We start from the raw sequence: 16,842 nt of genomic DNA on the forward strand, positions 1-16,842 counted from the left end.
GGGGAGGCGACCGCCTCTCCACTCACCAAGTGCCGGGATACGAGCTGTTAAGAACCGGGCTGGTTTGCTTTCCTTCCTTCCCGCGCTGATGCAGAGCAAAGTGTCACGCCCCCCTGACGCTTTTGGTGGCAAAAGAGCCCAGCGTTGCTTTTGAAGCCGCCGAAAGCGCCAGGGGGGCCTGACGCTTTGCTCTGCATCAGCGCCGGAAGGAAGGAAAGCAAACCAGCCCGGCTCTTCTCAGCTCGTATCCCGGATTTGAGCTCGGGAGACGAACAGAAATGTCTCTCCCCTCCCAGCTCTTATCTCGAGTAGCTCATAAGTAGAGCTGCTCGTATGTCGAGGTTCCACTGTAATTGGTTATATCAAAAAAGGGAAAAAAGATATTGCTATTGTTGTATTTTAATTTGAGTTTTCGTTTCTTCTCTTAAACCAATCATAAAAGTACTTCCAAGTTTTATAGTAGTTGGAGTCTTCCTTGTTTTTTAATTTGAGAGTTAATGCATCCGATTCTGCACAATCTAATATTTTTTTTATTATCAAAGCATCGTCAGGAGGTTTTGGTTGTTTCCAATATTGGGCTATTGCCATCCTAGTTGGAGTCAATATATGTATTAATAAATAATATTTATTTTTATCTATTTTTTGGTCTATAATCCCAAGGAGGAACGCTTCGGGTCTTCTGTTTACCTTAATTTGTAGCATTTCTATTATCCATTTTTGTATTTTAATCCAAGTAAGATTTCATGATGTGATTGTTACTACTGGTCCTGCTGGTAATTCTCCTCCTTCTCCAACTCACCTCTGAGTTTCTTTGAGCATGGCCAATGTGCTATGTTCAAAATGTACCATTTTGAAATACCAGTGCTTTTTCTCAGGCTGATATACGGTGTGATGAAATGTCACTTCCTGTGCTGGACACAGAAGATGCCTGGGTGTCTGTTGAAGGGCACAGCTCGTTAGTGGAGTTAGCACTTGAACAGAAGCACATCCATTATCCTCTCGTCGAGCACCAGTCCGTGCTCTGCATTGTCTTGTATGGAATCATGAAGTTCTCCCTGAAGAGTGTGAAACCCCTCTCTCTCTTCGATAGCAAGGTATGTGGACGTGATGCTTCGTTGAAAACTGACAACTCTGGAATGAGGGCTCCAAGTTAATTGAATATAAAGAGTATCTCTAAGGCCAGAATAACTTGTGCAGTGACATAAATTCACACATTGAATGAGAAGCTGTGCTTAGAATAGAAAAATATAGAAGTTGGTGGACATTTTTGGTCAGGTCTCCTAGATTAGATTAGATTTAGATTAGATTTATTGGATTTATATGCCGCCCCTCTCCGCAAACTCGGGGCGGCTCACAACAATAGTAAAAACAGTACATAGTGACAAAATCCAATGCCCACCAATCCAATTACAATTTTAAGTTTAAAAAATTATAAAACAATCCCAATATATATAAAAACAAGCACACAATCTATCAAACGGCAAAACAACATGGGCAAGGGGGAGATGTTTTAGTTCCCCCATGCCTGATGGCAGAGGTGGGTTTTAAGGAGTTTACGAAAGGCAGGGAGGGTGGGGGCAATCCTAGTCTCGGGGGAGCTGGTTCCTGAGGGTCGGAGCCACCACAGAGAAGACTCTTCCTCTGGGTTCCGCCAGACGACATTGTTTAGTCGACGGGACCCGAAGAAGGCCGACTCTGTGGGACCTAACCTACCGAGTTAGAATTTGTATTTCATCTACGAATGTTGCCCAGAAGGTAATGCACCATTTTTTTCCAGGCTACAGTTATGGTACAAATGTGAAACTTTAGATATACATTATTTGAATTGTCAGGAGTGCATGTGTAAATTTTGTGTTTCTTCAGACAGATAGCGTAGCTGCAGCAGTGTTTCAAAATGGCGTCTGTAAGTGATTAATTTCTCACTGGGGAGAAAGAAACTGTTGGAAACATTCACAAGTGTTTGTGTAGTTTATGGAGAATCTGCAGTTGACAGAAGTACGGTTAGTCGCTGGACACAGAGGGTGAGGCCATTACAGTGCAGAAATGGCTTTGTCACCAGAACAAGGAGTGGTACCAGCAGGGCATACATGCCCTTGTGTCTCACTGTAGGAAGGCCATAGAACGGGACCGAGATTCTGTGGAAAAATAGGGAGTGTAGAAGAAACATCATTCTTTCTTGTGTGTAAGTTTCATTGTGTCCAATAAATAATTGCTGAAGAAAAAAAAAGTGGTGCATTACTTTTTGGGCGACCCTCGTACCTACATAGGAATCAAGGCTAATCGACTTTACAAATTCCGAGCAGAAAATAATGCTGAGTTGACCTGGGAAGTGGCCCATTTACTCCTATTAGTTTGCATGCTGTATACTTATATACAGTAGTACCTCTAGATACGAGCTGCTCCACATGCGAGTATTCCAAGTTACGAGCCGCGACACGAGCGAAATTTCTGGGAGCTCAAATTCGGAATACGAGCCGAGCTTCCACTAGGTGGCGCAAGAATCTCCTGGCTTCCAGTTATCTCGGCGCGAAAAACAAAGTCTAAAGGCATTCATTCATGATGCGAGTTGATAGACTTACCAGCTCGGGTCTGGAACTAATTAAACTCGTATGTCGAGGTACCACTGTATTAAGCAAGTACAGTATAGCTGTTTTCTATCTTGGTTCCAAAATTCCTGTGTCTCATTCCGGCAGGGCAAAAATGCTTTTTTCAAAGACTTGACTTCCATTCAGTTGCTGCCTAGTGGAGAAGTGGATCCCACTCTGCTTAGCTTACGCCATCAAGTAAGTTAAATCTGGGGAGGGAGTGAATGAGCATTGGTGTCCTTTTTGCAAACTGCTGCTGACGTGGAGGTTTTCTTTTGTTTGCAAGTTCTTAACCAAGCTGGTGAGTGCGCTGGCCCAGGCCCAAGCTCCGTCTCAGGTGACGGACACACCGAAAGAAGTACCAGTGTCACTGAAGGACAGGAATTGGCCTGCCTTGGCTTTGGACCTGGCACATCATCTTCAAATTTCTGAGGATATCATCAGACGGTACTATGTGTGTGAGCTCTATAATTATGGCCTGGATCATCTTGGAGAAGAGGTACACATTTTACACACAGAAGTTGTACGTACAGCAGGTGTGAATTTCTGCCTGTTGAGGGCAGCAGCAGATATACAAGTTGTACGGTTTTGTCATGGTTATTAGTGAATCTCCTTTACATTGCTCTCAAATCCTGGCTTGTCTTTTTTCTTTCTACAAATGCAAAGATGCATTTTGAATACGTTTGATGAAAAAAACTTGCAGCATTGTATCTAGAGCAGTGGTTCCCAACCTTTTTTTGGCCAGGCCCCACCTAAGCATCTTTAAAATCCTGATCCTCCCCCCCACCTCCGGTGACATATAATTCTTACTATTCCAAAGGTGAATTCCTAGCTCACAGAGAGGAAGCCTAAAAGGCCATTACAGTGTTCCCTCGATTTTCGCGGGTTCGAACTTCGCGGAAAGTCTATACCACTGTTTTTCAAAAATATTAATTAAAAAATACTTTGCAGGTTTTTTTCCCTATACCATGGTTTTTCTCACCCGATGACATCATATGTCATCACCAAACTTTCGTCTGCCTTTAATAAATATTTTTTTAATAAACTTTAATAAATAAACATGGTGAGTAATAATCTGAATGGTTGCTAAGGGAATGGAAAATTACAATTTAGGGGTTTAATGTGTTAAGGGAAGGCTTGTGATACTGTTCATAGCCAAAAATAGTGTATTTACTTCCGCATCTCTACTTTGAGGAAATTCAACTTTCGCGGGCGGTCTCGGAACGCATCCCCCGCGAAAAGTGAGGGAACACTGTAACTTCGTTTAACAAGGTTCCAATTGTCCCCATTAAAAATCAAATTGCCTCCCTGTGGGGTGTGGCCCCCATGTTGGGAAAGAGGGATCTAGAGAAAGAACAAACTGTCTGTTTCTGTGCACTTTAGCAGATTAAAAATTTATTCTAAGTGATTATGGGGAGCATATTAGAGACAGTAGAGAACAACCAACTATATGATGTTAAAATACCGTGTCTTATTTAAGCTGGAGAACATTTCCAAATTGGCTGCCAATTTGTTGCCACTCCATTCCTCCAAATTTAGATGAAATTCTGCTGAATCAAGACCCATTGCTTTATATTACTTACCATTCATGTGTTTTTCCTCCACTGCAGCATCTTTTATGTGGGTGTGGGTTGGGGAGCAGAAGCAGCTATATTGACTAGTCTACATCTATTTCCCTCCGAGGACCATATGGAATCTCTATTACTACAAACCTATACAGTTGTGTGAAAAGCTGTAGGGTTAGAGCAGTGCTATCCTGGAAAATGTTGTTAGGTATAATTCTGACTTTAATACTCATGATCCAGTGAGTTCAGGTGCAGGTATCAGCTAATAGGACAGAGGAATTCTTCCTGTCACTAAAATAAACTGGCATTGACACCAATGTTTTTGCATAGATTCATCTGGTGTGCCATCTAGAAAGGATGCCTTCTTACATATCTAAATACAGAAAATAGAGGTGCACCTCTGCAGAGGGGGGCTGATAAGGTGGAACAGTGACGTGTGCTTGCCCCCTTGGCTCTGAGTGCTAGTGCAGTTCAGCGCAATTATGCTGCTGCACCTGTGCAGGTAGGAAAATCACGCACTGAGACGCAGGTGCGCCCATGTTTCGGCACGTTGTTTTGCTTCCGCACATGCGTGGAAGCAAAAAAAAACATGAGTGTACCTACATCTCCGAATGTGATTTTTGCTACCTGCACAGACGCAGTAGCATAATTGCGCTGGACTCTGCTAGTATTCAGAGCCAAGGGGGCGAGCCCATGTCACTGTTCCACCTTATCAGCCCTCTTCTGCATCTGTGTCCTCAGGACTGTGCCCTCCAGTCTTGTAGCAGAAAATGGGAAGGAAGAGTAGGGATTAAGGGGAAAGAAAAAGCTTGTGGAGCCTTCTCAGGCATTTGCTCAGGAATAAGTCACACCTAAGTCAAGAGAGTTTACTTAGGAGACACTTGAAATCTCCAAATTTGGTATTGCAGTTTCTTGTTCATGTAAATGTATGTGGATCAAGAAAGCTTTTTATATTTGTGTGGTGGTGCCTTCGTACCACATATATGTATATATGTCAATGTTTAGAACATATTTATGCACATATACACAATCACACATGGCCTTCATCCTTTTCCCCCCCTATGCACCCCTTGCAGCGAGTAAATCTTGCAGGGATTATAGGAGTTCAAGTTTTATTTTTTAAACTTGGCTACCTTTGCATGTTGGCTGTAATTTTTTTTTTTACATTTGATGATTACAGGATTAAATTTTCATGAACAAACTGGTCTCTAATGCTTTAACGAACATTTGATAGGATACACTTTAAAATGAAAAATAGCTTGACGGGGAGGTGCCTTCTTGGACTGACCTGCATTCACCAGTGGCTTCTTTTGGAAAGTTGTTTTTGGAAAAACAAGTATTGTGTGTTGCCAAAGTAACTGCTGACATGCCGGTCGTTAATGTCTTGTGCTTGCAGGCTATTCTTCAGGTAGAGGACAAAGAAGTGCTGGCATCCCAGTTGTTGGTGCTGGCTGGGCAGAGGCTGGCCTATGCCTTACTACACACTCAAACAAAAGAAGGCATGGAGCTCTTGGCCAGGCTGCCTCCAACACTTTGCACTTGGCTTAAAGCTATGGTAAGATCCACTGCCTTAATTTTACACATATTGCAAAATAAGGAACAGCGTGTTCAGACAACCTTTAACTTAAGAAGTTGATAGGTGCTTTCATTTATTAATGCTGTACAAAAAATGAAATTGATAGAAAAAGGTTTCATACATGACAATGAAAAGTAGTATAGCAGCAGGAAAACAGGGCCAGCTCATTTGAGCATGCTCTGTTAGATGGACAAGATAGGAACCAGTATGACAATTACACCAATATTTCCTTAATCACATGCTCTGCTTAAATATTAACAAGTCTATATGGAGTGGAATCTGAACTTTGCCTATGTGTAAATTTATTTGAGAAATTAATGAGTCATTTATATGGAACACGTAACTCAGCATTTGGCATGTTTTTTGGAATAAGGACGGTGCAGAGTGGAAATGGCTTCATTTAATCCACGTTATTATACAAATGTATCGAACAATGCAAACACCCGCTTCATATTGGTCCAAATGATACCTGTAGCAGGTGGAGGCGGAGTTTTATTTTACTTCAGTGTACTGCACAAAAACATAGATAATAATTTATTTATTTATTTATTTATTCGACTTCTATGCCACCCAATCCCAAAGGACTCAGATATATGATGGTGTATACATGGTTAATTTAAGGGTAGGGTGAACAGTCTTTTAAAAGATGCTTTTTCCATCTCAGAATTAACCCTAGAGGTAAATTGGTGAATTAACTACAGCTTTTCTATAGTTCTTAGCTGTCAAACTTCCAAATAAAGCAAGAGGAATGAAGTCATTCGTCTTTTTTTAATCTTCTAAGAACAGCTGTAGCAAGGCTGAAAATTCTTGGAAATGGTCCTAAAGCTACAAAAGTACTTTATCTGCTATATTCCTCACTGAATTAGTATTGATTCATACAACTAGTTTACAGGGATGTTCCTAATGATGAATAGAAATTATCTTAGGTCTATCCGTTGGGTTTTGGAAGTGATCTGCATGTCTGTTTCTATTAGAGCAACCTAAAGATTGTCTCAATTCTCTCTGCAGGATCCACAGGATCTTAAAAATGTAGAAGTGCCAATTACTACAACGGCTAAATTAGTAAATAAAGTGATAGAACACCTACCAGAAAACCACGGGCAGTATAGTGTTGCCTTGCATCTAATTGAAGCTGTGGAGGGAATGTCATGACAACAAGATTGAAACTGAAGCACCTTGGCTAAACAGGTCTCTAATAAAAATGAAGAATTGTATATAAGAACCAGAATCATCTTGACAAAACAGTCTCAAGCATCTTTGGCAATCTAACAGCTCAAGACTTTAGGAGAGGATAAATATATGTTAAGATCCACCTTTGGTGGGTAATACCAGCGGTGTGTATATTTGTGTATAACTCTAAATATTTATTTCTAATACCGAGCATTTGTGTAATAGTTTGCTTAAGAACAATTTAGTGCTGTTCAAATTAACATATTAGGAATTTACTATGTGCTAGAAAATAGACTGCTTTTTAAATGTTAAAGCAAGATGAATTCAATCAGAAGCTGAGAAATCAGAGCTCTTACATATTATGTACGCTAGTTAAGTAATACTTCTTCAAAATGATAGCCTAATTACATTTAATCAAGAGGCAATTAGCCATAAACGTAAGCATTAAAGGATGGCTTTCTACAGTTACATTATAGCTGGGTTTTCACAATAAAAACAGTATCAACTTATGAAGAGCAAGCTATCTGGTGGGAAAAATGATCAAAAAATGATGTTGCTTCTTCATGTTTTAAATATGAAATAAAATCAGGAATCTAATTTTAGTTTATCACTTTTGTAAAAGCATTGGTCTCATTTACAACAACTTTCCTTGCTGTATAAGCTTACTGTAACTTTGGTGTACTGCACTGTCTTCCCTATGTTGAATGTTATATTTGGCCCACAACGATTAGCAATAGCAATAGCATTTAGACTTATATACCACTTCAAATTGCTTTACTAGCCCTCTCTAAGCGGTTTACAGAGAGTTAGCATATTGCCTCCAACAACCGACCTTGGAAGGATGGAAGGTTGAGTCAACCTTGAGCCTCCTGAGATTCGATCTGCCAAACTGCTGGCAGCTGGTGATCAGCAGCAGTAGCTTGCAGTACTGCACTCTAACCACTGCACCACCGAGGCTCTATTCCAATATATGACAATGTTAACCATTGAGAAATTGGACTGACTTTTAACATGTGTGGCCTTCAATTCCCAGAAATCCCTAACCAGAATGATGGATAGGGAACTCTGGGATCTGAAGTCCACATATCTAAGGTTGCCAAGTTTGAAAACCCCTGGAGGGAGTGCTGAAGTTAGCATAAAATAATTGAAGGAACTGGATAACTTTTTGTCCGTAAGCCTTCTGTTATTGTAACTGAGTAGTCTGAAATTCAGTGGGACTGGATGATAGAACCAAGTTCATGAAGATTTATTTATTATTTATTTTATTAATTGGATTTGTATGCCACCCCTCTCTGAGGACTCGGGGCGGCTTCCTTCCTTCAAGGATCCTTCAGATCCTTCCATTTGTCTGTGGTAGAGTGTAAGTGTAGACTTTGTAAAGCAATGCAGTTTTCCCTCGATTTTCGCGTGTTTGAACTTTGCAAAAAGTTTATACCACGGTTTTTCAAAAATATTAATTAAAAAATACTTTGTGGTTTTCTCCCCCTATACCACGGTTTTTCCTGCCCGATGACATCATATGTCATCGCCAAACTTTCATCCACCTTTAATAAATATTTTTAAAATAAACTTTAATAAATAAACATGGTGAGTAAATGGTTGCTAAGGGAATGGGAAATTGCAATTTAGGGGTTTAGTGTTAAGGGAAGGCTTGTGATACTGTTCATAGCCAAAAATAGTGAATTTACTTCTGTATCTCTACTTTGTGGAAATTCAACTTTTGTGGGCAGTCTTGGAACGCATCCCCCGCGGAAATTGAGGGAACACTGTACTTCATTCTTAAATTGATAACAATCATAGTGAAAAATTAATTGAATACTAAACTCCCACACATTCTGTAAAAATTTGATAATACTGGATCAGGTGATCTTACTAAAAGGCTGTCACAACTTTCAGAACTGAAGGAAGAGCCAGCCACTCTCTTTTATTGCTGCACAGTTAAAGGACAAAGAGTTATTTAACAAAGTAATTTCTTAATTATGATTGAGAAATCTAGACGAGGATGAAGGTTCCACATATTTTTTTTCTTACTGATAGGTGATCTGCGTGGGTGGGTGGGGGTTGATTGTGCTGGAAGCAACTACAGAAAAAAGGTTCATTCAGAGCCATGAACAGCAATAAAGCCGCACCACCTAAGTCTAAAGTCTAAACTCACCTCTGCCATCAGGCATGGGGGAATTGAGACATTTTCCCCAGGCTTATATAGTTTGCGTTGAATGGTTTTAAATTAATGGGTTTTTAGATACTTTTTATATATTAGGTTTGTTTATTGTATACTGTTTTATTATTGTTGTGAGCTGCCCCGAGTTTGTGGAGAGGGGCGGCATACAAATCTAATAAATAAATAAATAAAATAAATAAAGTGAACTGTCAGCTACAGTGTTTCCCAACCTTGGCAACTTGAAGATATCTGGACTTCAATTCCTGGCTGGGGAATTTTGGGAGTTGAAGTCCAGATATCTTCAAGGTGCCAAGGTTGGGAAACATTGAGCTAGCTAACACTGGATTAAAAAAACCAGCTTCCTTCCTGGATTTGAATTCCTCTTGTGCTGCTTTTCTGCCTTACAAAGAAAAGGACGATCAGGCCATTTTAGTAAGCGGTTTATTAAGTGTACAAGCTTAAATATATACACCTGAATTTTGAATTTAGCTTTCAGACAAAAAAATATGTTGGTTTCTGTGTAATTCCATGTTTTCTCAAAATGTGAATCTTGCTTTAGCCAGCAAAGAGATTTAACCGCTATCATTTCTCACCAAGAATTTGCATACAACGTGTGCACGGAGTCTCTGCTGAATCAGCAGTATATTTTCGACAACGGGGGCATTTTGATTTGGCAGCTGGTAGAACAATGACTTTATAGGCAGACTCCTCCCGGATATCACCACCTATTTTGGAAAAGGTTCAAATTAATACCACGTGAAAGCTCATTGTTTGCTGACTTCTCTCTAGATCACTGTTTCCCAACCTTGGCAACTTGAAGATATTTGGACTTCAACTCCCAGAATTCCCCAGCCAGCATTCGCTGTCTGGGGAATTCTGGGAGTTGAAGTACAGATATCTTCAAGTTGCCAAGGTTGGGAAACACTGCTCTAGATCAATGATGGTGAGCCTTTTTTGGCTCAGGTGCCAAAAGGGTGTGCGTGTATGTGATAGCATGCACTTGCCCACACCCATAATGCAATGTCCTCTCCCCACGCATGCGTGTGACCCCCCTCCCCTCCCATCCTGCTCCCCAGTGCAGAGTCTCACTGAAGCCTCCGGATTTCCAGTAGGCCAATTGGGCGGTTTTTCACTCTCCCTAGGGCTCAGGGAAAGCCTCATGAAGCCTGGGGATACTGAAAATTGGCCAAACGGGCCAGCTGGAAGTTCAGAAACAAAACGGAAGTGGAGCTGCCCTACTACTTACTTTCCAATAGTTGCAACCAGGCCTTGCACACCTCGGCGCATTTCGTCTGCGACCGGCAAGGCTTTCCTGAAGGCTTCTATAACCAATAACAGAGCTCTGGATCGATCTGGAGCTCTATTATCGTCTGCAGAGGCCCTAAGGAAAGCCTGGCTGATTGCAAAAGGAATGGACCGAGATGTGAGAGGCTTGGCTGCAACTGTCCAAAGCTGAAGACCTCTGACAGCGAAAAGGAGGCTGGGGGTGACACACACTACCCTGCTTCCCCGAAAATAAGACGTACCCCAAAAGTAAGGCATGTCAGAGGTTTTGCAGAATTTGCTAATATAAGGCACCCCCCGAAAATAAGGCGTAGTCAAGTTTACATACGATACGGTGGAAAAACATACAGTACCATTCAAAGCTGTTCATAGCGGTACCGTAATAATGTGGCGTCCCCTGCTGGCTCCTTTCATCGCTTTGTGCCGTCCAGTACAGCAGACACAGTCTGCTGCTGTCTCACCGCCATTACAGTCTCCACTACAGTGCATAGACTGTAGTTACTCTGGTGGCCGGAAGCTGCAATAGCGGGAGTATACTGTTGTACCATATAAGTGCCGTCGTTTGTGTGTGTGGGTGCCATACTGACAGGTACCGTATGGTAACTTTCTTTGGGGGTGTCAGCTTTTCTGCCTGTGAATTTGTCTCATTTGAGAAAGATAAGACACCCCCCAAAAATAAGACGTAGCACAACTTTTGGAGCAAAAATTAATATAAGACAGTGTCTTATTTTCGGGGAAACACGGTAGTAAACTTCCGATTGGCCCGTTGGACTGTTTTTTGCCATCCCCAGGCTTCAAGAGGCTTTCCTGAAGCCTGGGGAGAACGAAAATGGCCGAAAAGGCCAAAAGTCAGCTGGTCATGACGCGCATGAGCGCTGGAGCTGACATAGGGCAACGCCTCGTGCCCCCTCAGATATGGTTCCATGTGCCACCTGTGACATGCTTGCCATAGGTTTAACATCACTGCTCTGGGGCATCAAGAGAAGTCGTCCTCTAGTCCTATCATCACATGCCCAAAACACATTTAACATAATCTGGACATGGATGTGCAACAAAATGTGGATGTGTAACAAAAATCTACTTTACCTTCTAAGTTTATCAGAAATGTGCCTTTAATCATATCATCAGCATTCACATCTCTAGGTATTTCGGTCAGTAATGTTGTCTGTGATGTCATCATTATTTCATTTAACTGAGATGTATTAGAGCACTCCTCAGGTTGCAGCACCTAGTGATAAATGATCATGCTAACTAGATCTTAAAAAGGGTACAAATGCAAACAATCTGTGACAATTCAAATTTATACAATAAGCTAGGCTTGATTTGCCATAGTTAAAAGCCATAATGTGATTTGGTGGCAAGACATGCAAACTTAAGTCTACTTTGGCTTGTTCAGTATTAACATTAAATTCAGGCTTGCTACTGTGATATTGGATGTATGTGGAGGACTTTATTATAATTTCCATTTATGATGATGGTGTGCATTATTTATAATTCAAGAACACCCACGATATGCCCACGGTAGGGAAGTACACTTGTGCTCATAAGTTTAAATACCCTAGCAGAAGTTATGATTTCCTGGCCATTTTTCATAGAATATGAGTGCTAACATGTGTTGTGTTTGGGCCTGGGCCAGTCGTTGCTCCCACAGATGGGAGAGATGCGGCACAAAGTGAATGCGAAAGCCTGGCTGACAGCCAGGAAGATGTGGCAGACAGCCAGGAGGGCGAGGCCACTGGGATGCAGGATTCAGCAGACAGCCCAGGGGATTTGGCATGCAGTCCCTCAGACAGTCTTTCGTCCCTGGGTTCTTCTGCAGATCAATATATTGATCTGCGTAGCCGAAGAGCGATGCAAAGAAGGGATCGCTTTAAGGAGTATTACAAGTCATTATAGGAGCACCTGGGCTGGGTGTGGTTCCCTTAATGAGGGCTAAAGGGATAAAAGGGAACAAAGGCCAAGACAAACTGGCTGTTTATCTGTGTTATTTTGTGGTTCCTGCTCTGAAGTTTCTGTTCCGTGCCGTTGGAGTTTTCAACCCAGCTTTTTCAGACAAGTGGGAGGTGAAAACTCTGGGACTTGCTGTTTACTCCAAAGATTCAAAAGGACTCCTGAAACGTCTTTGCTCATTCCAGGTTGTCTTTGTTTTTTTCTGTGGTTTTGTATGCGGCTGAAGTAAGCCTTGCACTCTCATTGTTTTCGGACCCTAAGAACTGTTTTTGAGTAACCCTTTTTTGTTTATCTAATACAAGTTTGCTGGTTAGCAGAGTTTGATTTCTTTTCCTTGGACTGTTACACATTGCCTGAGCCCAGTCAGGCAGAACAACATGAAAACCTTTCTGTCACTCAGGGTTAGTGTTTGGCTGAAGTCATCTATTATCAATCAACTGTGTTTACTCTTTGCAGTCATAATGACAAGAGAAACCACCCAAATGGCCCTGATGAAAAGTTTACATACCCTGGTACTTTTGGCCTGATAACATGCACACAGGTTGACACAAAGGGGTGTGAATGGTCATTAAAGGTATCCATCCTCACCTGTGATCTGTTTGCATGTAATCTAGTGTGTGTGTATAAAAGGCCAATGAGTTTCTGGCTTCCTGACAGACCCTTGCATTCTTCGTCCAGTGCTGCACTGGCGTGTCTGGATTCTGAATCATAAGGAAAGCAAAAAAACTGTCAAAGGATTTGTGGGAAACGGTAGTTAAACTGTATAAAACAGGAAAGGGATATAAAAAGAAATCTAAGGAATTGAGAATGCCAATCAGCAATGTTCACACTCTAATCAAGGAATGGAAATTGAGGGGTTTTGTTGAAACCAAACCACAGTCATGCAGACCAACTAAACTTTCAGCCACAACTGCCAGGAAAATTGTTAGGGAAACAGCAGAGACGACCCTCAAACCTTCTGGCACAGTCATTTGGACTGATGAGACCAAAATGGAGCTTTCCGTAAACCCTATATTTGGAGAGGAGTCAACAAGGCCTATGATGAGAAGTACACCTGTGAAACATGGAGGCGGATCGCTGATGTTTGGGGGATGTGTGAACTACAAAGGCACAGGACGTTTGGTCAGAATTGATGGCACAATGAATGCTGTAGGTTAGCAAAGATACTGGAGGACAATTTGCATTCATCAGCCCAGAAGCTGCGCATGGGACGTACTTGGACATCCCAACATGTCAATGATCCTAAACAGAAGGCCAAATCGACCTGTCATTGGCTACAGCAGAATAAAGTGAAGGTTCTGGAGTGGCCATCTCAGTCTCTGACCTCTCAATATCATTGAGCCATTCTGGGGAGACCTCAAAGGTGCAGTTCACGCACGACAGCCCAAGAATTTACAGGACCTGGAGGCTTTTTGCCAGGAAGAATGGGCAGCTTTACCATATGAGAAGATAAAAAGCCTCAGCCACACATACCAAGAAAATTCAAGCTGTCATTGATGTTAAAGGGGGCAACACACTGTATTAAGAACTGGGTATGTAAACCTTTGATCAGGGTCATTTGTGTAGTTTCTGTTGTCATTATGATTGCAAAAGAGTAGACACAGTTGACTGATAATAAATGGCTGTAGCCAAACACTGACCATGAGTGACAGAAATGTTGTTTGTGTTATCACTCATATTCTCTGAAAAATAGCCAGGAAATCATAAATTCTGCCAGGGTATGTAAACTTGTGAGCACAAGTGTGTGTTATATAGCTAAATCATGTTAGTCTGTAATTGTAGATTTATAGTAGGGCTCTACAGTACCAACACACAAATCCTTTTACAAACATGGTTTTATCTGAATCGTGAGGTTATTTTACAAACTGGGTTATCTGAATCCTCAAATACTTTGCCTCTATTTCAAGAAACTGAAAGCATCAAATAAAAATGGAGTAATGGAGGGAATCCTGGTTACAAACAGTTCAGAGTCTAAGGTTGAGTATTACTGAACTGCATATCTTGTTCTCTAAAGCAGTGATTTTCAACCTTTTTTGAGCCGCGGCACATTTTTTACATTTACGAAACCCTGGGGCACATTGAGCGGGGGGAGGGTGGGGGCTAAAAAAAGTTTGGACAAAAAAATTATCTCTCTCTTCCTTTCGCTCTGTTTCTCTCTCCCCTCTTTCTCTCTCCATCCCTTTCTTTCTCTTCCTTCCTCTTTTTTGCTCTCTTTCTCTCTCTCTCCTTCCCTCCCCCCCTCTCTCTATTGCTTTCTTTCTCTCTCTCTCTTGCTTTCTCTCTCTCTTGTTCTCTTTCTCTCTCGCTCTTTCTCTCTTGCTTTCTTTCTCTTTTTCTCTTTCTCTCTCTCTCTCACTCTTTCTCTCTCTTGCTTTCTTTTTCTCTCTCTCTCTTGCTTTTTTTCTCTCTCTGAGTTTCGCGGCACACCTGACCATGTCTCACGGCACACTAGTGTGCCGTGGCACACTGGTTGAAAAACACTGCTCTAAAGGCAGAAAATCCAACAAAAACAAAATGGAAGTCAAAGGAGGCCTCTATTTTGAAATGGGCAAGAAAACAAGAAACGTTTGTGCTCAAGATCACAGAATCATAGGGCAAATAAATGTATTCTATATTTTGTCTTTGGATTCTATATCTTGCTTATCTAAATCTAAAATATTTGTTGTAATAATAAATGAACATTTCTATCTCAGAATTGGACCATTACAGGTAGTTCTTAACTTATGACCCTTCTTTAATGACCATTCAAAGTTGCAAGGGTGCTGAAAGTGACTTAGAACTGATCCCTGCACTTACGATCATAACCATGTCTCAATAGTAATATGATCAAAATTTGGGCACTTAGCAACCAGAATGTATTTACAAAGGCTGACGCATTGGGGAATCACATGATTACCGTATATACTCGAGTATAAGCCGACCCGAGTATAAGCCGAGGCACCAATTTTTGCCACAAAAACTGGGAAAACGTATTGACCCGAGTATAAGCCGAGGTTAGAAAATGCAGTGGCTACTGGTAACTTATAAAAATGGAAAACAATAAAATTACATTAATTGAGACATGTTTTAGAATATTTATTTTAAAGAAAACCAGTAAACTAGCTCTGTAAATGTAAAAGAGGGTAAACAAATTAACAATATTAACAATAAATTAAAAAGTAAAAAAAGTAGCTCGATCAGCAACAAAGCTAAAACCTAAGAGTTAAAATCCTTCAAAACTGGATTCCTTCTCATCATTAATTGGATTTACATTATTGTTCTGTTTTTATATATGCTGTGAGCCACCCTGAGTCCTTGGAGAGGGATGGCATACAAATCCAATTAAATAAATAAACAAACAAACAAACAAATAAATAAGTGTATCCAAAGAAGAGCTTCAGCATTAGCTGCTGTGAGGTTATCAGCATAGAAAACCAAATAGATAGATAGATAGAAAGATAGATAGATAGATAGAAAGATAGATAGACAGACAGACAGACAGAAAAATAGATAGATAGATAGATAGATATAGATAGATAGATAGAAAGAAAAATAGATAGATAGAAAAATAGATAGATAGAAAGATAGAAAAATAGATAGATAGATAGATAGAAATGGATACAGATAGATAGATAGACAGACAGACAGATATAGATAGAAAGATAGATAGACAGACAGACAGATAGAAAAATAGATAGATAGATAGATAGAAAAATAGATAGATAGAAAAATAGATAGATAGAAAGATAGACAGATAGAAAAAGAATTCCTGTCTAGCTCTGCCTCATAACACATTATTAGATCCTATCCAAGCAAGGACAGCAACTACCACAAAATACCATTTTTTAAACAGTTTAAATCCTTTCAAAGGAGGGGGAGGAGAATCTGACATCAGGGGGCCTTTTTAATCCAACTAAGGGCAATGCAGAGAGAGCAAGGAATAGTTACTGTAAACCTGTTGACAAATACACACAGGGAGTAAAAAAAAAAGTCTCTGGGTTTCAGCAAGAGGTAGCTGGCTTTTTTCACGGTGGGGGGGAGAGGGGGCATGCACACACACACACACACACACACACACGACCTCACCGGCTTCCCATTGCTTTTCCCCCCTCTCGGTTGGAGCAAATGGCTGCCTCCTTTGCTTGAGCCAGGGAGAGGAACTACGGTGTGCGCTAAAGCAATGGCGCCCTCGTGTGGTGACTTTGTCAATGACCCGAGTATAAGCCGAGGTTGTGTTTTTCAGCCCATTTTTTGGGTTGAAAAACTCAGCTTATACTCGAGTATATACGGTATTTATGACCTTCCCAGCAAAGCAACAAGCAATAGTCAATGCGGGAAGACAGCCACAGCACAAAGGTCATAAAATTGGCCACAGCTCAATTAACGACTGCAACAGTTAGTGACAGGTCATAAGTCAAGGATTACCTGTAATTAACTTTGAGTACCGTAAACTGTGGTCATAAGTCAAGGATTACCTGTAATTAACTTTGAGTACCGTAAATATCTCTTTATAGTCTTTAAGTGTTTCTGAATTAAGGCATTATAAATGGCTTTTCTCAGTAGCTGTTCTTA

General features: G+C 40.9%; 2 protein-coding genes across 3 annotated transcripts in view; one reads left to right on the forward strand and one right to left on the reverse strand.

Annotated features, from left to right (window-relative positions):
* The window catches only part of RAB3GAP2 (RAB3 GTPase activating non-catalytic protein subunit 2), a 72,286-nt gene extending 64,783 nt beyond the window's left edge, over window positions 1-7,503 (forward strand). For both annotated transcript variants that reach the window (XM_070734388.1, XM_070734387.1), the window contains exons 31-35: window positions 876-1,094; window positions 2,694-2,783; window positions 2,872-3,084; window positions 5,547-5,705; window positions 6,735-7,503. In XM_070734388.1, coding sequence (XP_070590489.1) covers window positions 876-1,094; window positions 2,694-2,783; window positions 2,872-3,084; window positions 5,547-5,705; window positions 6,735-6,878 — 825 coding nt within the window. In that variant the 3' untranslated portion in view covers window positions 6,879-7,503. The remainder of the gene's footprint in view (window positions 1-875; window positions 1,095-2,693; window positions 2,784-2,871; window positions 3,085-5,546; window positions 5,706-6,734) is intronic.
* A 1,981-nt stretch (window positions 7,504-9,484) lies between these two features.
* The window catches only part of IARS2 (isoleucyl-tRNA synthetase 2, mitochondrial), a 54,253-nt gene continuing 46,895 nt past the window's right edge, over window positions 9,485-16,842 (reverse strand). Inside the window, exons 22-23 of the mRNA XM_070734389.1 lie at window positions 11,428-11,569; window positions 9,485-9,782 (exon numbers count right to left, since the gene is read on the reverse strand). Of these exons, the coding sequence (XP_070590490.1) occupies window positions 9,640-9,782; window positions 11,428-11,569 (285 nt within the window). The 3' untranslated portion in view covers window positions 9,485-9,639. The remainder of the gene's footprint in view (window positions 9,783-11,427; window positions 11,570-16,842) is intronic.

This window comes from Erythrolamprus reginae, chromosome 1, assembly GCF_031021105.1.
Source record: "Erythrolamprus reginae isolate rEryReg1 chromosome 1, rEryReg1.hap1, whole genome shotgun sequence".
NCBI classification, from domain to species: Eukaryota; Metazoa; Chordata; class Lepidosauria; order Squamata; family Dipsadidae; genus Erythrolamprus; species Erythrolamprus reginae.